This window comes from Rhinoderma darwinii, chromosome 1, assembly GCF_050947455.1.
Source record: "Rhinoderma darwinii isolate aRhiDar2 chromosome 1, aRhiDar2.hap1, whole genome shotgun sequence".
NCBI lineage: Eukaryota > Metazoa > Chordata > Amphibia > Anura > Rhinodermatidae > Rhinoderma > Rhinoderma darwinii.
This window is the reverse complement of record NC_134687.1, coordinates 204,605,925-204,632,334: the sequence shown is the minus strand read 5'-3', so window position 1 is coordinate 204,632,334 and position 26,410 is coordinate 204,605,925. Positions and strand designations below refer to the sequence as shown.

At 38.9% G+C, this 26,410-nt stretch overlaps 1 protein-coding gene across 9 annotated transcripts in view; it reads right to left on the bottom strand.

The window, feature by feature from the left end:
• Positions 1 to 2,323: 2,323 nt before the first annotated feature.
• The window catches only part of MAPK10 (mitogen-activated protein kinase 10), a 239,964-nt gene continuing 215,877 nt past the window's right edge, over positions 2,324 to 26,410 (bottom strand). For 6 of the 9 annotated variants that reach the window (XM_075860953.1, XM_075860994.1, XM_075860961.1 and 3 more), the window contains 4 exons: positions 21,515 to 21,571; positions 15,686 to 15,749; positions 14,599 to 14,676; positions 2,324 to 4,395 (listed from right to left, as the gene is read on the bottom strand). In XM_075860953.1, the coding sequence (XP_075717068.1) occupies positions 4,253 to 4,395; positions 14,599 to 14,676; positions 15,686 to 15,749; positions 21,515 to 21,571 (342 nt within the window). In that variant the 3' untranslated portion in view covers positions 2,324 to 4,252. Of the gene's footprint in view, positions 4,401 to 14,598; positions 14,677 to 15,685; positions 15,750 to 21,514; positions 21,572 to 26,410 lie in introns of all 9 variants that reach the window. The other 3 variants (XM_075860977.1, XM_075860970.1, XM_075861004.1) reach the window with 2 other exon arrangements.

The following is a 26,410-nucleotide window of genomic DNA, read 5'->3' as shown; positions in this document are numbered from 1 at the left end:
AGCACTAGATACAAGGCAATAGAGTATTAAGCTATGAGAGAGATGATATAAGAAAGTTTTCACTGATGAAAAATTATTCATTTGTGCTGGATGAATGACACATTTTCTAGACCTCCTGGAGAAGATCTGAGATCCTTTAGCCATTACACTTGTCTGTGCTGATATACCTGGAGAATAATTCTGTTTATTTAGTTTTAGCGAGTTATCACTTATGTATTAAGGCAGTGATTCCTAACTTTACTACCACCACTCCTGCGGAGCCCCTACTCCATTTCCCACCTCAAGGAAGCTTGTTGTATAGAACATAAAGCATTACATAATTCTTGACTAGTGCTATATTCTAGCCGAGATTTGTTGACTGCTTTTCAAGCATCTTTGAGCAGGATAAAATGAGTCCAAGTTTTTCTGCTACTTTCCTGTGAGGGACCCTTGATGAGATTCCAAGGAATCCTACGGTTCTATGGTAGCCTGATTGAGGAACACTATATTAGTGTATTTTTTTTAACAGTAACCATAGGAGCGACAGCCATCATGACGCTTGGGCTGGTCCTGTGACAGCCATCAAGACGCTTGGGCTGGTCCTGTGACAGCCATCATGACGCTTGGGCTGGTCCTGTGACTGCCATCATGATGCTTGGGCTGGTCCTGTGACAGCCATCAAGACGCTTGGGCTGGTCCTGTGACTGCCATCATGACGCTTGGGCTGGTCCTGTGACAGCCATCAAGACGCTTGGGCTGGTCCTGTGACAGCCATCATGACGCTTGGGCTGGTCCTGTGACTGCCATCATGATGCTTGGGCTGGTCCTGTGACTGCCAACATGACGCTTGAGCTGGTCCTGTGACAAGCCATCATGATGCTTGGGCTGGTCCTGTGACAGCCATCATGATGCTTGGGCTGGTCCTGTGACTGCCATCATGATGCTTGGGCTGGTCCTGTGACAGCCATCATGACGCTTGGGCTGGTCCTGTGACAGCCATCATGACGCTTGGGCTAGTCCTGTGACAGCCGTCATGACGCTTGGGCTGGTTCTGTGACTGCCATCATGATGCTTCGGCTGGTCCTGTATTTCCTTACAGTGCCTGTATAGAGAGGGTGTACTGTGCAGGCTTTCAGCTTGAATGGAAAGACCATTGCTAGGCACATGCTAGGTACATGTGCCCTATCTCTGCTTTATGGACAGGCCTGTAATAAGTGTGCTTTTTTCACTTGTCCTTTTCTTAATCTCCTTCTGTGTCTCTTTCACCTTACCTACTAAAGGAGTACTAACACCCGCTTCTTAGAGGAGCATTTATCATGCCTATGTCTATAAGTATCATCTCTAGTCCCAATGAGCTTTGTACTTTTTCAGCCTTTCACGTATGCACCTTTCTGGTAAATACAAAAAAAGCTTTACAAATAATAGAGAAATGATAACTCAATTGACTATTAACAATAATATAGTATGAGGAAATTAAATGTTTTCCAAGAATTCTGCTCTGTGTCTTTATGATGATATATAGCATTTGTGCTTGTCTACTGTAACTTTCTCACACAAACCAAATGAGAGAGATATTGGATAGAAAGTAACATTACACAGTAGCGCCATGGCACCAAGCAGGCATACATTTGTATTTTAACACTTGGATTGTCACTATATTTTGAACAGTTCCCTGTGTAGCGTGTTAAGGTACATGTTATATGTGAGTTGCAGTACAAAATACACATAAAGGTACGTCTTAAAAGTAGTGAAGGGTGACTTGAGGCTTTACTGCAGCTATCACATTGGTCCTCATGTATACAAAAAAATGTGGATAAAAATAGAGCAGTTGTATATACGAACCAATCAAATTCCAGCTTACTGGTTGCTATAAACAACTGCTCACTATGGTCCTCACTGCTTTCTATACATAAGGCTAATTGTATCTTGATTTCTCTAGGCTCAAGTGTTTAGTAGGGTGTATAGGAGGTGCAAAGGTAGAAGTTGCACCCGGGTTCTGGAGCCTGAGAGGCCCAAAGGCTCCACTGCCACATAAGAAGACGCCAGTATTATAATTTGCACATGGCGGGATGGGGACCCTGGTACACATTTTACATTGGGCCCAAATAACCCCTCAGACAGTATGACCCAATTTGTTTTCACAGTATATTCTTAAAAATAATAATAGTAGCCAGCACATTTATACAGAGCATCTTATTCAATGCTGAATTCCAAATCGGTTAGACATTGCCATATATTTTGTCGGTTGCCATTTGTAAAATGAAAATGAAGCTCAAAATGTGTGTTACCTCACCCACAATAAAATAATTAGGTTTTACACCGACCTTGTTCCACTAGACAGGGCTTTTGAGTGATTAAAGTTTATTTTGCAGATTTATATACTCAGTCCACAAAATGCCAACATCTAACAAAACATGTTCAGTCAATAAACAGGAAAAGACTCTCAAGTGTTATTCTCCTGAGGATTAAAACATACAACATAGCAATGATACATTTCATCCCTGATGCGTAATACACAAATTATACCGCGGGAAAGAACGGTCATGTATGACTACTAATGCAGACAAAAAGTGGAGGAGTTGCCCATAGCAACCAATCAAACCATTGCTTTCATTTTCCAAACTATGACAACTGGAATCTGGTTGTTTGCTATGGGCAACACCTCCTCCTTTGGTCTGAAGACATTTTCATCTGTGGGTCCCGCCATGTTTTCAGTTCAGAACATTTTTTACCTCCAGCGCCATTCTTGCCTGATTATTTTCTCACCATTACTTTCAAAATGCACTTCACTTTGAAAAGATGGCTATGCCAAAGAATACCTAAATCTATGAAAAAATGTACAATGTCACAAAACCATAAGCCACTGATAAGTTAAATGTGTACGTCGCTCTCTATAGCAAGTGTGCCATCCTAAGCAAGGATCTCCACGTGGTGTCCACCACTTTCAGTAAGGGTATGTTCACACGCAGAGTCAAAAAAAGTCTCAAAATACAGAGCTGTTTTCAAGAGAAAGCAGCTCCTGATTTTCAGACGTTTTTTGTGGCACTCGCATTTTTCGCAGCCGTTTTTGGAGCTTTTTTCAATAGAGTCTATGAAAAACAGCTCCAAAAACGTCCCAAGAAGTGTCCTGCACTTCTTTTTCGCGGTCGTTTTTTTACGCGTAAAAAAACCCCGCGAAAAACGCTCCGTCAGAACAGAACGTTTTCCCATTGAAATCAATGGGCAGATGTTTGGAGGCATTCTGCTTCCGATTTTTTGGCCGTTTTCGGGCGTTTACGGCCCAAAAAATGGCCGAAAATAGGCTGTGTGAACATATCCTAAGGGTTACTGCAAAGCCAACATTATCTCCTGTCCCTTATAAAGAAAAAACTAAAATATACAGTTGTATACAAGTTTACGTTACCTCAACTGCTGGTATAATACAGCACATCTGGTCGGAAATAAAAAATATTGTGCATGTAAAAAAATAAATAGCTATTTAAACTGTGAAGAAGTGTTTGGAGAGTTCATGTTGTTGAATGATCCGTATGATTTTCACTGCTCTGTCATGCTCCGTTCTGCTAAAGATGCTTTCTTGTCTTAGAATACAAAGTTTCCTTTTTATCACAATTTGACAAATGTATGAACTTAACATCTTACATACAGTACTAGCGGTAATTTACAGCGATAGTCCAAGTAGCTAACACAAAACAGGCCCTTTAATACTATATATACTGCTCTATGTAATAACTATTGTACAGTTGTGTGTTCTTCTTTTAATAATATACATATAGGCTTGCATGTATACAGTACATCTGATGTACAAGTGTGAGAATATCTACAACCATCTACCTGGAGAGATGGAAGGGTATCAAACAGATATTGAAACAATTCTGATGATAAAAATACGTACAGTACACGCATACGTTCACACGGACACGCACACGCTTCAATGGTTACTGCACATTTTTGTCGTGTCATAATGAGAAAAGATAACTGGATCTTGCTGGTTTTGCAGCCATTCATTTTACAACGTATGCAAACAGAATTTTTTTTTTTTTTTTTTAAATCTTGCAGTAAGCATAACCAGAAGACCAAAGCGGAGCAACTATAAGTTAAATATACATTTGAGCTGAGCTGCATGACATAACTCTGTAGGTGAAGCAGGCTAGAAGGGAAATAATTTAGCGCTCCACTCCCTTTCTTTCCTTTCTTGCAATTATATAGGGATAATGATCCGTTTCCAATGACATCATCGTCTGAAGAAGGTGGGGTTTCTCAGGCAGGCGGCTAGTCACCTGCAACAACCGAGGGCTCCAGCAGAAGCTTCTAGACTGCTGTCTGTGTCGGATGCCAGTGTTTGGTCAGTGGACATGGAGGATATATCATTGACAGATGAGGATGGAGGGAGGCTCTCGCTGCTGTTCACTGCTGCACCTGTGCTAAGAAAAGGAACAACAAAGCAATATAACCTTAGTAAATCCAGTCAAAGTTGATCAATTACAAAAAAAAAATAGGCAACAATAATTTTATTTTTAGATTTTTATTATTTTGTGTGTGTTTGTGATTTACATCCATTATTTCATACAATGCAACTGAAGGATAAAAAATACACAAATTATTGTGATGGTATTTTCCACCATGTTGGCCTTTTGCTAGGTCTATGTCTGTGAAGATTATGGTTTATCTTGTAGTGGTAAGTCACTGCCCTTTTGTGTTTCTTTGACCTATTCCTCCGGGACTCTGCTGTGTTGCACAGCAGGGACCCAGCCACAATGCGTGCGATCAGAAAAATTTCTGATCGCAAGCATTTAACCCCTCAGATGCCGGTGTCAGATGTAGCCACCGGCATCTGAGGGGTTTTTACTGCCCCTTTTGCTTCGGGGGCCGGTCAACGCCTCCCGCGCGGCGAGATCGCGGGAGCTGGTGCACTCCTGCTATATTGTGATATTGCAGTCTATGGCATAACTGATCTAATGATCGCAGGTTCAAGCCCCCTAGGGGGGGCTAAATGAAAGTTAAAAAAAGTTTTTAAAAAAATATAAAAATTCAAATCACCCCCCTTTCCCTAGATCACATATAAAAATAAATGAACAATAATAAACATAAACACATTAGATATCCCCACATCCGAAAATGCCCAAACTATAAAAATATTTATCCAATACGGTGAACGTTTTAGCGGGAAAAAAGGTCAAAATGACAGAATCACTTTTTTTGCCACTTCAACCCCCCAAAAAATTTAGTAATCGAAATGCCCGACATTTTCCAAAATGGTATTAATAAAAACTACATCTTGCCACGTACAAAAAGACACCTTACACAGCTCTGTACACAGAAATATAAAAAAATTACGGATGACCGTTGGGAGCCCCAGTGATGAGTAGAAGGGAGGGGGCCGGAATTCCTCTAAAACGCTCATACAGAATGGATTTCTATGGGACATCTGAGACCGTTGTCTCCGGCAGCTCTATAGAAGTTTATGGAGCTCATGTCGTTCATGCGTACCAGCGCTGCATTTTCATCGAGCACTTCAGGGGGATTTCGGTCCCCTGTTCTTTTCGCTGGGGGTCCCAACGGTCGGACCCCAGCGATCACACATGTATCCCGTATCCGTTACAATAGCTTTTTTTTCCACCCCCCCCTTCCACAAAAAAGTTAATTAATAAGTCCCATTTACCCTAAAATATTAAATACTAATCAAACTACATCCCATCCAGCAAATATCAAGCCTGCATACGGTTATATCGACAGAAAAAAATATAACGTTATGGCTCCTTGAATACAACGATGCAAAAACAAATTATTTTATATTAAAAGTGTTTTTATTGTGCAAAAGTAGTAGAACATGAAAACCTGTACATATTTGCTATCACCATAATCGAATAGGACCATAGAATAAAGGTAACATGTTATTTGCGCCACACAGTAAACGGTGTATATTTAAAATGCAAAAAATAATTGTGGAATTGCTGGTTTTTTTTTCCATTCCACCCCCAAAAGTTAATAAAAGTTAATCAATAAACTATATGCAAGTCAAGATAATTACATTAAAATATAACTCGTCCTGCAAAAAACAAGTCCTCATACAGCTATGTTGACAGAAATATAAAAAAGTTATGGCTCTTTGAATGCGACAATTAAAAAATTGCTGCGTCATTAAAGTGTTCCTCCAAAGTCACCCCCCCACCCGATCTGACATTGTGTGTGGAGAGCCGTAACTGCACGCTGGGCAGTGCAGTTACCAAGACAACTGTACGACGCCCCGCGATTATCATGCACGGGTCCTATTTTAATTATTAGGACCTGTGCCCTCCCAGCGTGCAGTTACAGACTCTCCACGCTCTATGTCAGATCGGGTGGGAGAGTAACTTTAGAGTAGGGCTGGGCAGTTAATCGAAAAAAAAACCGAAACCGAAATTTAGCGCAATTAATCAATGTCATCTTGTGCATTTCGGTTTTCTCAATTATTTTTATTTCTCCCAGGCATTATTCTGTGTGGGGGGCAGTTATAGGGGGCATTATACTGTGGGGGGCAGCTATAGGGGCATTATACTATGTGGAGGACAGCTTTTAGGGGCATTATAATGTATGGAGGGCAGTTATAGGGGAATTATACTGTGTGGAGGGCAGTTATGGGGGCATTATACTGTGGAGGGCAGTTATGGAGGCATTGTACTGTTTGGATTGTAGTTATGGGGGGCATTATACTATCAAGGACAGTTATGGGGATCATTATACTGTGTGGAGGGCAGCTACAGGGACATTATACTGTGTTGCGGCAGCTATGGGGCATTATACTGTGTGGTGAGCACTATGGAGGCAGTGTCAGGGGGTATGTTATATACAGTAGTATACAGCAGGCTCGGGCGATAAATATTAATTCAATGGTGTAGCATGCTAATAGGGGGTGTGGTATGAAAAAAGGGGTGTGGCCAAAATAATCGTTCATTAATCGTAATCAAGGTTACATGTTCAATTAATCGTGATTTTGATTAAGGTCATAATCGCCCAGCCCTACTTTGGAGGTACACATTTAAGGCCAAAACAGGCTAGTCTCTCAAGGGTTAAAGGGCCTTAGGCTACAACACTTTATTTTTACAGCGCTCTAGTCTAAGTGCCCTAATAGGATGCCTGTCAGCTTTACACTGACAGGCACAATACACCGCGATCAAACGATAGCATCTTCAAGTCCCTAACCAAATGCCTTTTTTATGGAAAAACAAGAACTCCACATAATTGGTATCACCGTGTATGTGTTTTTTTTTCATCTTGCCTAACAAAAAACTGAATAAAATCTGATCAAACCGATTATGGCTGATTTTCGTCCCACATATTTTTTTCTAGAATCCAAAGCTTGAATGGGGAGACCATTGCTAGGCGCATCCCTTCCCAAGTTTAGAAGCAACCAATGTGTTTTTTCCGCTTATCCTTTTCTCATCCCCCTTCTGTGCCTCTCTCTACTTACCTACTAAAGTAGTACTTACACTCGCTTCCTAGAGCAGCATTTATCCTCATAGAGAAATTATAACTCCATTAACTACTTACAATAATAGAGTATTAGGAGCTTAAAAGTTTTCAAGAATTCTGCTCTGGCTCTATAGAATGATATATAGAATTTGTACTTGCCCATTGCCACCGTATCTTTCTATCACAAACCAAGGGAGATATTTTTTAAATGAGAGAGATATTGGATAGAAAGTAACATTAGACATTGCACCAAGCAGGCATACATTTGATCTGTCAATCAAATGACATCACTTCCTTTCTAAGTGACCACAGAGTCTAGTTTCACAACGGATCTAGTTGTTGTGGTCAATAATGCAAATCGGGTCCATAGAGGGAACATGGCCCCCGCCACCCATGAATCCACACATGAGGACTGAATTTACATCTCAAGAGCCTGTAGACACAGATTGTCTGGAGTCATAGAAGGCGACCATTAAGTCATGTATGGCTTTAAAATGTTTGTCTGCTTGTACAAAATATCTAGCACCCTCTGAAGCTTTGGCCTTGTCCCTTCCTGAGTGTCCTCCCCACCCCCACTGTGCTGTGAGCGCCTAATTAACATATAAATACCCATTATTTGCATATAAGTATACAGTGTTCAGTGTACTCATATGTCAATTTACAAACCCCCCCCAGAGCCACTTATAGATAGACACTTACTATAGGTGCCTATAGGTAAATCTCATGAAACGAGAAGCAGCCATAGAAGATTAATTCCAGATTTGGGCTAAGTAAGCAAGATGTATGTTTAAACCAGGGGATAAAAAAAAATATAAGAAAAATGTGATAATGTGCATAGAGCTAGGGGTTGTGTTATTTATAAAGGAGAGTTTTTGTGGCGGAATTAGGTTTTAAAATTTCACCATTATACAAGGAAATTGCATATACATAAATTCTCTTAAATATATCATTAGACAAATTGATCCTTTTAAACCAGCAGTAAAAACTGCTATGAATTTAAGGTGGGGCCCAAGTGATAACTCAAACTTTATAGTTTGCAATGGTTATTAACCAAAGGTTGAAAATCATTTAGAGTTGTCATGGATCTACTGATGGCTTTCTGCACTAGTGTACTCCAGTCAATGTCATGCCTGAACTGTGCCATATTCTTTCCATTTTTAATGAGTAACAAAAAAACAAACAATTCAGTTGCTTAAACTTTTTTTTATGTCTATCCTCTAAATAAGTGCTTTGTACACTAGTGAGGTGCCCCCATTTGGGAATGAGGTGCGGGTATGGAGGCAGTTTTAAAATAAATGATCATCTGTTGATCTTTTCGGCTGTTGAGGCTTTTCTCTGTCTGCAGCAATATCTAGTTTACTACCATAATTGATTTATTTTGTGCATATATTAATGTTACACTGATTTCAGGAGACAGATAAAAGCTAAATTGAACATTGTTCGAATTTTGCCATGGACTTCAACCAATGGAGACACATGCATTACAATATTCCGGATGGTGGGACCAGAGTAAAAAAAAATGCTGAGATGTCCTGCCCTGAATGGCGCCTTGTTCAGAGTGTTCTTCTGCCAGGTATAGGTATATTTATACTATCATTATTTGAAACACCTGGAATGCACACAGGTTATTTGACTTGGCTTTTCCATGATGATATATGAAGGTTTGTCTTGTTAATGAGAATAAATAGGCCCTAGATTATTATGTTTTGACTAATTGTAACGAATATAGAAAGCCTAATTAAAGGCATAAGGACAACACTTTTCTTTATGACCTATTAGGACACATGGACGTCATAGAGTAAGGTCGCCCGCTCGGGACCCTTGGTTATAAGCCAGAGCAGGGAGCCACTAAGAAAGAGCGACTCCCGTTCTGGCAGACCATGTAATACTTGGTTCATATGAATGGCTAGAATGTAATACTATGTTTTCTCTGCAATGGCTATATATGCCAAAGTGACATACTTGCTTATAAAAACATTTATTTTTCAAAGTATCCGGAATGATGCCAATATCGGCAAAATTCCAAAAAGTTCCAATAAGCAACTGCAAACACAGTTGGCAGCATAATGTCCCTATTTAATAAAGGAATATTTAAGGTATTGCTAAATCTGATCTAATACATATTGACTGCTGGGATGAAAGTAAGCGCATGCATTCACCGCTGTATGCGGAGTCATTGTTCTCTATGGCAAAGGATTTTGAAGACTAGAAATAAAGATCAGTGAAACGTAATTATTTGTGGGATAAAAAGAACAACTGTTAATAGAGCGCTCACATAAACACGCTTGTACAGCTCTGTAAAATTTCATATGAAATCATGAAAGAATGTTTTAATTGGCTGAATGGAGGAATTAGTATGCGCGCACACCTCTGGAAAAGAATTCACTGAGCACAACGGAGGAGGCACGCAGACCACACAGAGTACCAGATAAATAAAACACAGCATGCAATAATTCCTCTAGTCAAACATAAATGTACTGGGAACTATAATTGGAAGCTGTCGATGGAGACAAACTCTGCAAGTTAAGTGAGAAGGAGACGCTCCTGAGACAGAACCCAAAATGCCTTTAAATTGAAATAATAAAAATGTAAAGAATAAAAAAAGTGTATGAGAAATTTACATTTTCTCATGTTTTTGCTCAATAGAGCATCTCCTTTTGCCTTTGATGCCACTACGCTGGAAGAAATGGATCAAAACTGATCACAAACGGCAATGCCCGCTACATAAATGCTTGGTACTCAAGGGTGTAAACCTATGCAGTTGCTAGAACAAAAAACCAGTAGAAAAATATGAGAATGTCCTTGGTAACAGTTCAGTGATTCCTTGCTCATTTAAAAAACGAGCATCTCGTAGCTTGTGGATGACAAGGACATTTTTCTTTATCCCAAACTTTGACTGCTCTAGGGGTGAAGCTGGCACCATTACCATTGCTAATGCAGTGACTGACGACGTGCCCAGTGTCAGTCTGAATACAAATGAATTGCTTCTCAATTGCATTAGGAAAGTAATTTCCCCATAGAAGTGAGATTGTTAGGGTATGTTCACACGCTGAGAGGCATTTACGTGTGAAAAGACAGACTGTTTACAGCTGCCTCGTTTCACACGTAAATGCTCCTCCTCGCATTTTGCGAGCCGTCTGTGACGCTCGTAAATCTTGAGCTGTGCTTCATTGAGTTCAATGAAAAACAGCTCAAATTACGTGGCAAAGAAGTGCCCTGCACTTCTTTGCCGAGGCAGTCAATTTACGCGTCGTCGTTTGACAGCTGTCAAACGACGGCGCGTAAATTACAGGTCGTCTGCACAATACGTCGGCAAACCCATTCAAATGAATGGGCAGATGTTTGCCGACGTATTGTAGCCCTATTTTCAGGCGTAAAACGAGGCATAATACGCCTCGTTTACGCCTGAAAATAGGTCGTGTGAACCCAGCCTTACTCTGTAACCAGACACTAAAAGTACAGTATGTAATCCACTACAGAGAAAAGGCCTGTCATACAAGGCAAATAGGGATAGTAGCAGTGCCGTCAAGGATTTCATTATTATCAGGCAAAAAAATAAAATAATAAATGCTGCAAAAATACACATTTTGCTGCAATTGTAGCATTCCCGGTTAGTTGTTTACATGCACGTAGCATGTGACCGCTGCAGCCAATCACAGGGCTCAGCGGTCATGTGTTATATTTCTGCCATTATGACAGAAACATGATTCCTCACCACTGAGCTCTCTGATTGGCTGAAGCGGTCACATGCTACTAATGAACAAAAATATTTAGACGGCTCTTGCAAGAACAAAGTAAAATCCCTCATAGTGTGTGCTGAGATAAAAGGTATAAGACAGTAGGCTATACAGTATACCAGGCGGCATATGTTGTTTTAAACTGTATCTGACCATGGAATGCCGATTACATAGACTACATGATGTGAATATATTACCGCTAGTTTTTTCTTAGTCTGTAAGGTGTAATGTACAAACACTCTCATTCTGCATGTTTTTCATTTAGTGTAAAACAAATTGTTTTAGCATCTAAAGAACTTGACTTTCCTAAAGGAAAATGTGATAGATGGTCTTTGTCCAGGGAGTGGGCACGCTGGTTTCTCAGCAGTGCTCTGCCATAAATTAGGATATATGAATATAATGACTGCTTTACAACCATCGCAGAGGGATTATTCACACTGGTCTGGAGTTTGTGCAGCAAATGCCTCTAAAAACATGAACACGACATAAAATATCCTTTGCACAGAGGCACAGAGATCATTTTTTTTTACAAATACAGATCTTTAGGCACAATATTAACAAATTCAAGTGTGGCGTATTCCTAGTGTAGTTTCCAGCTGTATATACTATAGTTTCATAGGATATAAACTCACCTGTAGTGGACGGAGCGTATGCAGCTAATACATGCAGTTAATACATATAATCATATATATATATATATATATATATATATATATATGATTATACGTATTAATATCAATATCAATAAATATTAACAATATATAAATTTGGCATGATTCATTTAAAAATCTGTACAAACTATCATTTGTGCAGTACAGTTGTTCATATTATCAATATAGGAAGGGTTCTTTACAGTAAGAGTGGTTAAACTGTGGGAAGCTTAACCAAATGACAGTACTATGAAAATCAATAACAGAATTTATAAATAAAAGAAAGGTATTGGGGATGATCTAATGGTGTTAGAACTTATAAATCATAAGAAAGGGGTATGGAGTTCTATCTGTAGACTAAATAGAGGTCAGAGAAAAGTTGGTTGAACTTGATAGACATTTATCTTTTTCTGACCAGTGTGACTATGTAAGCTATTATGTGGTTTTCACCATGACCACCAATGAAAGCATTTTTCTTAAAAACCATAAGAAAAGTGGTTGCCTCAATGGAAGAAAATAAAAAATAGATTCCTAAACAGATTCTGTATTGAACTGCATGAATATTTAGTACATTAAATCAGGCACATTAATTCAATACAATACAGTGGAAATTGCAGGGGGAAGATGGGGGGGGGGACATGGGCCTTATGTCGTAGGTATGAATTGTGAAAGCACAGAGCTGACAGTATCAAAAGGGGAAGGCTACAATAAAGAACAATTGAGTTATTTGTGAAAGCTGATGGGGGCAAAAAATTGTGGTGTTACCATAGTAACCAATAAAAGGAATTTTCTGGTTGCTATGCATGACAATGCTTTTGTGTACAGTGTGTTAAAATGAACATCATTGTGCTGTCATGATTTGTATCTCAAAATATCATAGTTACAATACAATTCATCACATTTTACCTATAACATTACAATACAACCACTTGTAACTATCTGTAAATTACTAATTTATCTAAGATCTTCTACCCCCCAAACCTTGTATCCACGGGCACCGCTACACCACTCATTCCACATTTTAGTTCTTGTAAAGAGCTTGCCACAGACTTGACTTCCGACATGCTGTAAATCTTACCTAAACATCTAACCCACCTTCTCCAAACAATGAAAGAAGAGAAATCAGAACACTCAATTGTGAAAAGATGTCTAAGACTATCTTTAAAGGGGTTGCCCAGTTTGGGGGTTGTTTTTTATACTGATAACCATAGCTTCCAGCACTGACCCTGGAAGCTATGCGGGGGTCAGTGCCGGAAGCAGAAGGCTCCAACCACTGTATAGCAGACGTGTTTGCAGTACTTTAGCTCTGCTCCTATTCAAGTGAATAGGAGCAGAGCATCAGTAACTCAGCACGGCCACTAAACAGTAGTCAGAGCCTTCTTCTTTTGGCACTGACCCCGGGGTAGCTTCCAGAGGCAGCCGGTGTAAATGATCGGCACAGGGTCCAGGTCGGGTATCCTGTGGATAGGTCAACAGTATAAAAAACCTGGACAACCCCAACCTGGACAACCCCTTTAAGCTTCTTCAGCCTTGGCGACTCCAGACAGTAATTCATTATCACTTTTTTTTATGTCAAGCAAATCAAATTAGTTATTTTGCAATGACCATCATGTAATTTATTACCTTCCACATCAAAATGAAATAAAAATCTTATATATGTGGTCTTAAATCCTGTAACCACATATATAAGATTAACCACTCTAACCCAACATTTGTATATAAATAGGCATGTCAATATAAAATAAAATAATTTAGCTCTTCTTAGCCCTCATTTTGGACATTCCAGTTTAAAATTTGGGATCTATTTAGTTAAATCGGTTTATCAAATGCCTTAATCACCCTGTGCATGAGTCTCCATTGTGGTTCCCACCATAGCGATCGAAGACCAACCTTTTAACAATTTATTTTCATGAAAACATGATAATGTACTATACAGAATGAGATTCCAACATTTCAGCTACATATACATTATGCATAGACTCGGAAACTAGCACTGAAAACATATTGCTCCAATTAATCTAAAATGAAAGTATAAAGCAACTTTGTACATAGTTTTGATTTCAAAACTCCTACTGATTTGCGTCTACAGTTCCTATGCAGACCTGTGTCTCCATAGTTACAGACTACAAACCCTGTGAGAGTCAGATCCTGCAGTTATACTCCCTTCCATCTGTCCCCTACTTCTTGCTAACCTACAAATATAGGTTAGCGAGAACTAGGGGACAGATAAAAGAGAGTATGATTGCAAAATTTGACTACACACAATTTGTTTGTCGTCTGTTACTGTGGAGACACATAGGTCTGCATAGGAGCCGTCTCTGCTGTCTTATTGCATTCATGTTCTTTTTTCATTATAAAATGGTATTAAAGGGTTATTCCCGGAACTCACATGTATCTCCCATCCACAAGGTAGGTAATAAGTGCCTGGTCGCTGGTGAACTCAGGGAGGACAGAAACCTCCCGTGTAGCAGAAGGGCTGGGTGCCCCACTGCTGGGATACCCACCGATCATACTAGACTGATGGAGTACAGCGCTCGGCTGTTTCTGTCAGTACTATGGACATTTACTAGAGAGGTAGGCCGCATTCTCGGCCTCCATTCCCTTTAAGCACCTCCTCACTGCGGGGGGGGGGGGTGCAGTGAGGCGGAATGGGGGGCTCAGGACCCTTGTTCTAGTGATTGATGGGGCCCACAGTGCTTAGACACTTATCCTGTGGACAGTTGATAAATGTCAATTTTGGGAATACCACTTTAATAATAACTACTGCTATTTACAAAGAGTACCTGAAGGAGATGGCTGTCCTTTTACTACACCATTTTTAGTTCTTTCTTCAAAGTTCATTACTTCCTTATAGATGAGCTCTGCAAAAAAATAATGTGTTAGCATGTATTATTTATCTATTTCTTTAGTTCTTTATCTTTAAATATGGGCTATGTGTTAAACTTTAATTTGTTGTTTTGTATTGGCTATAATACAATTTCACTAAATATGTCACATTTTCTGCTCTAATTTCTGTACTGAAATCAATAGTATCTGGATGTCGTGTTATAGCTATGTATGAAGAAAGATTTCTCAAGAAAAACATGCAATTAAAGGGGTTTTCCAGCCAGTAAAAATTGATGGTCTATCATCAATAGCTGATGGGTCGGGGTCTGACTACCGGGACCCCCGATGATCTGCTGTTTTGAAGGGGCCGCAGCGATTGTACGAGCGCTGCTTCCCCTTCATTTCTACTTGGTCACTGTGAATCTCTGACACGCCTTTAGTGGCGATTTACAGGTATTGCAGCCTTTTCTCCAATTCAATGCATCTCCAAAAGGCAGGTCTTGTGGGGGTGTTCACAGTATGCAGTGGTTAGTACCTACCAAAAGTAAGCATTTTCTTCAGAATAATGCTGGCTGACAAACTGCAAAAATTGTTCAGAATTTGGTTTGAGGAACATAACAAAGAGTCAAGGTGTTGACAGCCTCCAAATTTCCCAGATCTTAATCCAATCAAATATCTGTGGTATGTGCTGGAAAAACAAGTCCTAACCATGGATGCGCCACCTCACAACTTACAGGAGTAGATGATAATGTCAAAGCTATTTTGGTACGAGGGGTACCTACACGATATTAGGCAGGTAGTTTTAATGTTACGGCTGATTGGTTGGTGTATATAATTTTTGGTAATACCATAAACCCATTTTTTTGTTTTTTAGAGGACAGGTCATGGGTTTTAACATGTGGCTTTTGAATTGCTGCGGGTATGGATTGTTGTACAGTATTTAATATATGACAATTTTGGAATATAATAGATGAGTTTTGGCAATTTTTTTTATTTCAACCAAACAAAATGTCAACATATTGGGTAAAGAGAAAGATAATGTACCTTTCCATTCTTCAATTGTATGTTCTCTTTCATCCAGCTGCTTGTCATAAATTTGAGGAGGAGGCTGTAAAACGCAAAACAAATAAACAATGTAAAATATATATTTCCACATCTTTAAGTACTAAGTTATCATTGAAAGGGTGTTCCCAAAACTGACATTTATGACTCCCTGACCAGCACCAAAACCTTGTTGGCCTCAAGAATGATGGGGAGTCCAGCTAAAAGTAAATTCTGGGAAAACCACTTTAAACACATTCATGAGGAATAATTTATTTAAAGTTTAAGATCCTGTGACAGTCATTGGTGGGGGAGATTTATTTGTACTACGGCACCGTCAAGGCATTGCACCAGTATCTCTTCGCTGTGGAGCTGGTGTTGTTTTCTGCAGCCCTGCCCGTTTTTCCTCAACACATTAATGTGTTTGAAAAAATTGGCGCAGGGGGTTCATAAATATGGCACTTGACTTAAATGCCACCTTTTTAATATTTTTACCCCAGAAAACTGACATTAATTCATTGATAAATCTGTCCTGAATATATTAATAAGAAAACATAAGGTATCTGTGTAAAATATAAACACAATATTTAGCGACATACAGACCTTCCATGTCTTGAATATGTCAGGTTGCATGTAGTACAAGTTATGCTATAAACTCAATACTCATTAAATGAATTAGGAAAATGATGGGAACACCACTCAATGGAAACGTCAAGAATAAAGAGAAAGCGAAGCAGCACTCAGAAAAAAATGGATTTATGTATCCAACATCCACTACAACGTTTCACCTCCTCTAGGAAGACATTTTCAAGCAATGTGCATTAAGAATACATGGGTGTTTATAGAGGGCAAAGCCCAAGCAATCAGTGTAACAAATCAATACATAGTTATGCAATAGTGTTCAATTTAACTAACATTAAATCATATAAAGTGACCAGTGACATAAATTTCCGTGAAATTACTACGAGACATGGTAAGAGGTAATAATATATATAGTAAATACAACCTCCATATCGTACAAAAGTTAGTGTTAAAAGTTAATTAGACATACACGGTGTAATCGTTAAAAACAGAAACAGCTGGCACTCACCAATCTAGGAAGAAGAATCGTTATCGTTGGACTCATATGTATAACACATTTCCAGCCGTCGGCGTTCTAAACGTTAAACGGCACATGCTCACAGCTGACTCAACCATTGGGTCAGCTCCAGCATGTGATCAGTGGTCACCAAGACAACAACGCCAAGGAACGTAACATGACTCATCCATATCAATGGATTCAACCCCATGTATACGTCACACGTAAATACATATTAGAGACATGATTATCTAAAAAAAGATAATTAACAATAACATATGAGTCCAATCCTTCCAATTCCAGATCGTATGAATCCAGTCACAATAGTATGATATCACTCTAAAAAGAGAAAAGGGAAAATGTCACAATACAGATACCCATAGAAATATTTATATGGCTAACACACATACTATTCCATCAGCCAATTATCAACAATTTTCCTCCTTGATCCTGTAAATATTGTTGATAATTGGTTGATGGAATAGTATGTGTATTAGCCATATAAATATTTCTATGGGTATCTATATTGTGATAATTTCCCTTTTCTCTTTTTAGAGTGATATCATACTATTGTGACTGGATTCACACGATCTGGAATTGGAAGGATTGGACTCATATGTTATTGTTAATTATCTTTTTTTAGATAATCATGTCTCTAATATGTATTTTTATGCCAAAATGAGATTTGCTCTATTAATAAAAATAATTCCTAATATAATTTATGTTACGGTGGACATTCTGACTTATGATATGACAATGCCGAATATAAATGGAGGTTCTCATTTGGAAATGAAATATTTACAAATATGAGATTGATCGAGTTATATTGTAAAATTATTTTAAAAAAAAATTATTATTTAATTCTGTCTACCTTCACAATAGGGATGGGTGACGTCTACACTCACCTAAGTTATGGTACAGACTCCATTTTATAAAAAAATATATACATATATATGACTGTGATGTCTCTTAAAACTAAATTTGATCCCTGGATAGAGTATCTATTATAGGTCTTCTGGTGGAAGACATATCCACTTGATGACATGGTGGATGCATGGTGTGGAATGTTCTCTTATGGACAATGGGAGATACAGTCCGCACCCAGGGACGAATGGCCTTCTAAATCTGTACCTAATACTAATAAAATGTGTGATGTTTTTCACCGTAAGGGTGGAAGGACCGTTTATGCCCTTAAATATGAGAGTATACAGAATATTGAAAATTGGGATATGTAGCCCTTATATATAATGATCTTTCTCATCAAACGGATTTAGTTCATTTTCTTTTTAACTTATTGATATACTTGCATTCTCCACCTTAAATGACACTTCCACATCTGTGGACGTGTGACGTATACATGGGGTTGAATCCATTGTTATGGATGACTCATGTTACGTTCCTTGGCGTTGTTGTCTTGTGTTGTCTTGGTGACCACTGATCACATGCTGGAGCTGACCCAATGGTTGAGTCAGCTGTGAGCATGTGCCGTTTGACGTTTAGAACGCCGACGGCTGGAAATGTGTTATACATATGAGTCCAACAATAACAATTCTTCTTCCTAGATTGGTGAGTGCCAGCTGTTTCTGTTTTTAACGATTACACTGTGTATGTCTAATTAACTTTTAACACTAACTTTTGTATGATATGGAGGTTGTATTTACTATATATATTATTACCTCTTACCATGTCTCGTAGTAATTTCACAGAAATTTATGTCACTGGTCACTTTATATGATTTCATGTTAGTTAAATTGAACACAATTTCATAACTATGTATTGATTTGTTACACTGATTGCTTGGGCTTTGCCCTCTATAAATACCCATGTATTCTTAATGCACATTGCTTGAAAATGTCTTCCTAGAGGAGGTGAAACGTTGTAGTGGATGTTGGATAAATAAATCCATTTTTTTCTGAGTGCTGCTTCGCTTTCTCTTTATTCTTGACGTTTGACATTTGACATCCTTCGTTTGGAGCATAGCACCGGCCTAGTTAGGCATACAATCCCAGTGCTGCTCAAATCCTCTGTTTTTTGTTTGTCCACTTAATGGAAATGTATCCAAGTAACCTAAAGCATGCCATGGCAGACAAACACAATACCTTAATATTGCATACGCATGTTGTAGAGCAGTCCTCAATTGCCCCCAACAGGTCATGTTTTCAGGATCTCCATGGTATTTCACGGGGTAATATTATTATTGTCAGTACATCAGGAGTTGCCACACGTGTTCTTTCTACGGCATATCCTAATAACATAACCTGCTAGGGGTACTTTACATGGGGACTGGAGTTGCGAAACATTGTTATAGAGTCACCACTAATAACATTTACAAGCATTAACTAGTTAAATACATGGGAAGATGGGAGAAACTACAAAATATGCAGGTACATAATAAAGCACATACCAACTAGTTAAAAACGATAAAATCCACTGGCATTTTACAATTATTGGAACCCCCCCCCCAGCGACTAGCTGATCACAAGGAATACAATGCTGGGATCCCCCATGATCAGTTTTATTGGTGGGCATAACCATTAGGCAGGACTAAGTGCATCATATCATAACCACTGAGTCATTTGCACAGTAGTTTTCTGCTTTAGCTTCAGGGGAACCACCTCCAAATGCCCCAATGACATATAGAAATGCACTGTCCAACGTGGACAACCCCTTTAATTCTCTTAACCACCTACACAGGGACTGCATTTTATGCTGAACTAATATTCAGAAAACTGTAGACTATAAATGCATTAAGATCCAGTTATAACACTTTAGCATGTAATGTGCAATTCCTTAAATACACTCTTTAACATCCATGGGTATGTAGTGGGTGCATCCCTTATATTTTCCATTATTCAGGATAACATACTACAGGAGCCCACTACAGGCACCACCAGAGAGACTTCATTGTACAATGATAATGGTCTAACCTATAATGTCTTTATCATTGATACAAAGAAAATATTTCCATCCAACTATAAAAGAGTTCCTGTTTTTATACTTTTCTACATTGCAATTTGCCTTCGGTGCCTTGTGATATGTTTTATGGCAAGCACTACAATTTATAACCATACTGCCATAACTCCTATTATACTAAGATAAATCTAGACATTTTCGGATAATATGTTGAGCATGCTTATTATAGCAGTATATATAACCTACACCCTTGACACTGCAATCCTTCAATATATTGCCTGTTGACATGAAGAATTTTTATGTATTATTAAATTCACATCCATATGGAGAGTCAGGAAAGGGCAATTGTTCATTGTGTCACATAAGAAATTCCGTACATCAAAAACATCAATAATTCCTCCTCCTCCTCTGTTCGTTTTCCTACACATTTTTTCATGGCTACCAGTCACGTAAAGCTGTAAGCATAGGGTCCTAGTAGGGTTCAGTTTATAGTAAAACTTTTTATTGATCTTCTACATATAATCCATGAAATATGATATCTTATTGATTATTAAACATTTAGAGCTCTATATGGCTTTCATATATAAAAAAAGGAAACACGAGTAACCTTTTACTAGTATATACAACATTTATGCTTACATCTGAAGTAGCAAGTAGAGAAAGATATTTGGACCTTATGCAATGTCTAATTCTGATATCAACTGATAATAAATAGTGGTGTACACCTAAACTCCTAAGCACAAATGTTTTCTTAAAAAATAATAATAATATAAGCAATAGAATATACTACAATAATGTAATGCATCTTGTTAGCAGTTGACTATAGAAAATTATTTTACTTTTTTTAAAAATCGAAATAGATCATTTAAAGGGTTTGTCTACTTTTGGCAACCTCCCATTATATGCCCTATTTAGGAATGCTGAGCTGAAGGAGGAGTGTCTTTTGCTCAGGGTCTCTCTATTTTAGCTAAAGGTGGGAGAATAGCTCTTGACTTTTGTGGACTGGAGACATTAAAATGTTGTCCCCACCAAATTCTCACCATTAAAAGAAAGAAAAAAACCATACGGATATTTCTCAGTGCACGGTATTAGTGGCCATTTTGTTTTTAGGCAATACTAGTAAATTTGAGTGACACATCCAGATCTACACAATAGTGAAATTATGATCTGGTTCTGCCTCGCTGCTTAGCAAACAGCGGAGCCAATATGAATTATTTGGTTGTCGATAGGACTACTTAAAGTGAATATCCACAAATAAACTCCCTTGTTTTCTTGTTTTGAGAAATATATATATATATATATATATATATATATATATATATATATATACATATATACTGTATATATATATATATATATATATATATATATATATATATATATATAAAAATAGGTCCACTATTCTGTGCTGATTTATTTTTCAGGTTATCCTTAAAGTGGTTGGAGCACTGTTTTTCGGATACAGAGCTCTAAATCCCGTGCATAGACAGAGGTGAATGATAAAATTGTGGCTGCCTGCAGCTGCCACTAGAGGGAGCCAAGGAACTTACTGCATACTGTCTATACTTTATACTTCCCTGCGATTCCCAGTAGATCTGGGGGAAAAAGCTGATAATATTTTCTGAAAAGTGCTGTAGATCCAAAGTGGAACTAGAAATAAAGTTTTATAACAAATCTGTTCTAATGCTAAAAGTTTGTATACATCATGCATAGAAGTTTTTTTTTTAATAAAATTGTATTACATATTACATGTTATGATTATGTCCTGCTTGACTAATTTTACAGCCTGAGTCTATAATTCAACATTGAACAATTGCATTTTTACAAATGGAGAATATAACCTTTTCATTATTCTGTGTTTTGACAGATTGTCCATTCCATCTCTCCCTCATAGGGTCCTGAGAATGAAAATGGAGGAGAATGGGTTGGGTAAGTGAATGAAATCATATCATGCATATCACAAAACTTCTTTCAGCTTCAGGGAAATATACATTGTATTGTACTGCATGACTTATTTTCACTCGTCTGTAATATTTCTTAATTCTAAAACTATTTTCCTTATTTTTTTAAATGATCAAGTCAAAATCTTAACATAACACTACATCTTTAAATCACAGAAAAAAAAATGTGCAAGGACAGTCTGCTGGAGCTCAGTCTTGTGCAAAATGTCAGAGAAGCAGGGGTCCTTTACATCTTGGTTTTCTCCATGTTTCAGCTGGTGTGTTAGAACAAGGCAGAGCTTAAAGGCGTTTTCTGGTTATGGGGTGGTTTTTTATACTGATGACCTATCCACAGAATAGGCCATCAGTATATGATCGGTGGGGGTCCAACACCCGGAACCCGCACCAATGAGCTGTCCTGGCTGCCTCTGGCGAACAATGTTCGGAGCCGCAAGCAGATAACTCCAGTCACAGTATAGTGGCCGTGCTGCAGTACTGCAGCTCTGCTCCTATTCAGTAACCCAGCACGGTCACTGTACAGTGTACGGAGCCTTCTGCTTTCGGCTCCGAAGCACTGTATAACTCCCGGTGCCAGAACAGCAGATACAGCTACACGTGTGTTTCCAGCCCAAGAATAAGTATAGCTCTGTGTCAATGTAGTCAGATCTATAGTATGGGATTTCTATTGCCTCCCAGACAATCCTTGAAGTCTAAGGTCAGGAGGGGGAGAAAAAGGGGGAGATAAAACAAATGCTTCCATGAAAAATAAATTAGGAGAATATATACACAGCAGATAAGTATTACATACGGATGTAGCCATCTTAAAAGTCAAGGTAAAGACGGCTACATCTGTAGCATAAGTATTGTAGTTTCTAGATTTAAGCATTAAAAATGTCATATGGTTAAATTATCCTATCATACCACTCCTGATGAAGCAGGGATCACCTGCGAAACATTGAGCTCCTGGTTTTATTTATTTATTTTACCAGTCTTTTGCCGAAAAACTTTTTAAACAAAAATATAAAAAGTAACTTTTTGACCCAATACTGAGGCCAGGTCTGTTATTTTTTCACGAACATACAAAGCGTGATTGAGCTATACGATCACTCCATCACTCCATCAGCACAACCTGTTATACATCAGGACTACTGGAGGACTATTTACAGACTACAGACGGGGAGGACGATCCCAGGTCCAACAACTGAGGATCACATTTTACCTCATGTAAGTACATTTCTGTACTGCTCCTTTACAACCTATATACTACACAATGGCGCGGGCTCTCTTTGCTTAATACTTTCTAGATATACTGAGGAAATACAAAACTTTCCTTGCACCTCCAGCCTGTGATATAAGGAAAACCTGTCTACAAAAAAGAATCACACTATCCCCAGCCAGTGAGAGAGCGCGGAAATACATTGGCACATCTTTACCAAACAATGATACCCATTGAAATATGCCCGAAACAGTGCTCCTTTAATATACTGGTTTCTTCCATGGTCCTGCACTGCTCTCTACTCCACTATCAGGTACTAGACTAGAGCAGCTGCTTGAATATAGATGTTGCTCCCTGTCCTCTTCTCTACAAACAGATATCAGTACTGGAAAATAGAACAGCAATCTAAATGTAATCTCTTCTATCAGGGCAGATCTATGGCATTCAATGACAGTGCCGGTAATCCAGTACGGTCTCCATGAATCCTGGACACTTGTTTTTCAAAGGGTTGGGCAGTCAGGAGCCAAGCAAAAAAAGATCTGTGAGCCGCACGTTGCTACCAAACCATATCGTAATTTGCCGTAATTTGTAAATGCAGAGCAGACGTGCGAAAATTCCAAAATGGTGCAAGTCACTTTATAAACTAGGACAGTGTTTTTTTTTTAAATCAGGGTTCCTTAGAATCATGGGGTTCATTGTTCCCCAGAAAACAGCAACAATAAATATAGATGGTAAACTGATTTCAATCTCATAGATACTTAGCATTGGAGTAGAGCATGAGATCCAAAAACAGATAAGAGTGCATGAACAATCAGCTGGCACACGTAAAACCAAATGACCCATAACCTAAAAACACAGGGCTTGCTATTCCAATGACACACTTATGTATGTGCTCCATAGTCTGCTGCACTGTTGTTTCTATGTGCATGTATTTTACTCTATCATATTTTACTCAATATAAAGTGACACAAATAGCAAATAAAAGAAAATACTACTTGGATTACTTTCTGCTGTACATCAAAAAAACTCCAAATAAAAATGAGTTTCGGAAAAACTATTCTCTCCATATCACTGTAGATGTGGCATTTATAAATCTTTGTAGTTGTATGGGAGAAATGGTAGATGGATCAATGTGAGTCTCACAAAGAGCTTTAAGTTTGTTTCTACTTTTTTGTTTGTTAGAGTTGCATAGATCTACAGTATTTATGCTGAACAATAGCGTTGTCTCTGAAGTGTTATATTTTAAACGGCAGGATAGACTGTCAATGCTTGGAAGCGTAACACATTTCAATAATAGACTGCAATATTAAAGCGGATATTTTATCTTTCAGCACCATGGAGAGCGGCTGGAAAGGAGCCATATCTGTTTTATATGAAATGCTTTTCTCCTATGATTGGCAAGCTAAGAAAAAGATAATTGAGGTGAATTCATATATTTCACAATACTTTAGGGGAGTGCCATTGATTGGCACCTATGCCAATTTAAGCTGGCCATACTCATTAGATAGATGATGGCCGATCACTTGTTTGGCTGACTATTCTCCCAATAAACATGCATGCTTATGCATACAAGCGTGCATGTTTATTTCAATAAGCAAAAAGTAGCTGCCAGACACCTCTGGCAGAGGTTTATTTCTCCTGGGGAACAAAGGATCAGGCATGTTGGCTTAGATGGTTGGCTGATCTTGTCAAAATCATTAATTTTGGGGTAACTTTAATCTCTAGCCTAGCTTTAGACCTGAAAACCCCTCTAAACGTAACAACTTTAGTATTATTGTATCAGTTATAAAATTAGCATCTACTATTAGGTAAATATTGTATATGTAGCCTTATTGAAATTCATTTACGATTGCATGCACATAGACCAGTACTGGATAAATATATGGACTGAAATAGAGAATGGATATCATAGAACTCTTGGTTATCATTTTACTGATATCAATGGAAGCACTGACACCTAGCGTATTGATGCTTTTGGATTGTATATAATGTAGTACAATTCACTATAGGCAAGACAGGAACAATATTGTTTTAGCTCAGCTCTATTAAGGGTGTTTCATACCGATCACTGGCTTATCTAGATCTACAATGCAGTATAATAGGTTGAAATATGTAGCAGGATTTATGTATTTTTTCAATCACATATAGTGTATACTGTATATGTTACTAAGTTACTATCAATGCCATTATTACCCATAGATAGATATTTAAATTATACACATGTCCACTGTATTGTAGCCGGTAAGTAAATGTAGTTTTTATTGGGACAGAGTTGTATAGTGTTTCTTAAAACATACTAGACACAAGGCGTTATTTACAGCTCACACTGCTCTAGGTAATTAGACTGAATGCACCCCCCCCCCCGCCCCCCATTATAACATACATTCCAAGTTTCAACTATAGTAAAGAGGGACAAATTCCCCCGTTAAGCCACATCTCTAGCCCCACCCAATCCCCGCTCATACACACCCAGTTCAGCCTACACAGTATCAAGCTCAAATAGTGCCTCCCCACTTTATAATGCCCCCATAGAGCCCACCACACAGTATAATGCCCTATAGTGGCCTCCACAAAGTATAATGCCACTATAGTAGCCCACACACTGTATAATGCCCGCATAGCTGCCCCACACAGTATAATGCCCCAAAGTGCCCCTACACCGTATAATGTCCCCATAGTTTCCTCTACACAGTATAATGCTCTCACGGCTGTCCCCCACACAGTATAATGCCCCTATAGTGTCTCCCACACAACGTAATGCCCCCATAGCTGCGCCTCACAGTATTATGTCCCATAATACCCCCACACAGTATAATGCACCCATACTGGCCCCATGGCTGCCCCCACACAGTGTAAAGCCCTCGTAGCTTCCCCCACACAGTATAATGCCTCTATAGCTGCCCCACATAGTATTATGCCCCCATAGCTGCCCTCCACACCCAGTATAATGCCACCATAGCTGCCCACTCACAGTATAATGTCCCCATAGCTGTCCTCCACACCCAGTATAATATCCCCATAGCTGCCCCCCACACCCAGTATAATGCCCCCATAATAAAAATAAAATAAATACTCAACTAACCCCAATCCCACAATAATTGGAGGCGATCCCTCTGCTCCTCCGGTCTGTGCCCTGTGTGGCTCTGTGCAGGCAGGCGTGGAGACGTCACTGCATCATGCTTGTCTGCACCAGCCCGCTCACGTCTGGCGTTACATAGTGAATGGTGGAGCAGGGAGCTGCCCCCCCTATGCACCATTGGATTCAACTGTATCTGCATCCTGAGGACGCAGATACAGTTTAAACCGGGACATGCCACCAGCTGCCTGGGACAGTGGGGCACCGCCTAGAATCCAGGACTGTCCTGTTGGATGATCATCACTTGTGATGCCATAAAAATAATTGTAATTAGTGGCACAAGTGATGTCGCTCAGTGACATTTACACTTGGCATTGTTGCCTAGTGATCAGCCAGGTCCTGTTGTTCAGTGGTGTGGACTTTGCTCCCCAAGACTCATGTGCTCTATTAGGAAATACAGCACAATCCATGCTTTCCCAGCACATCCTCACCCGCTGCACAAACC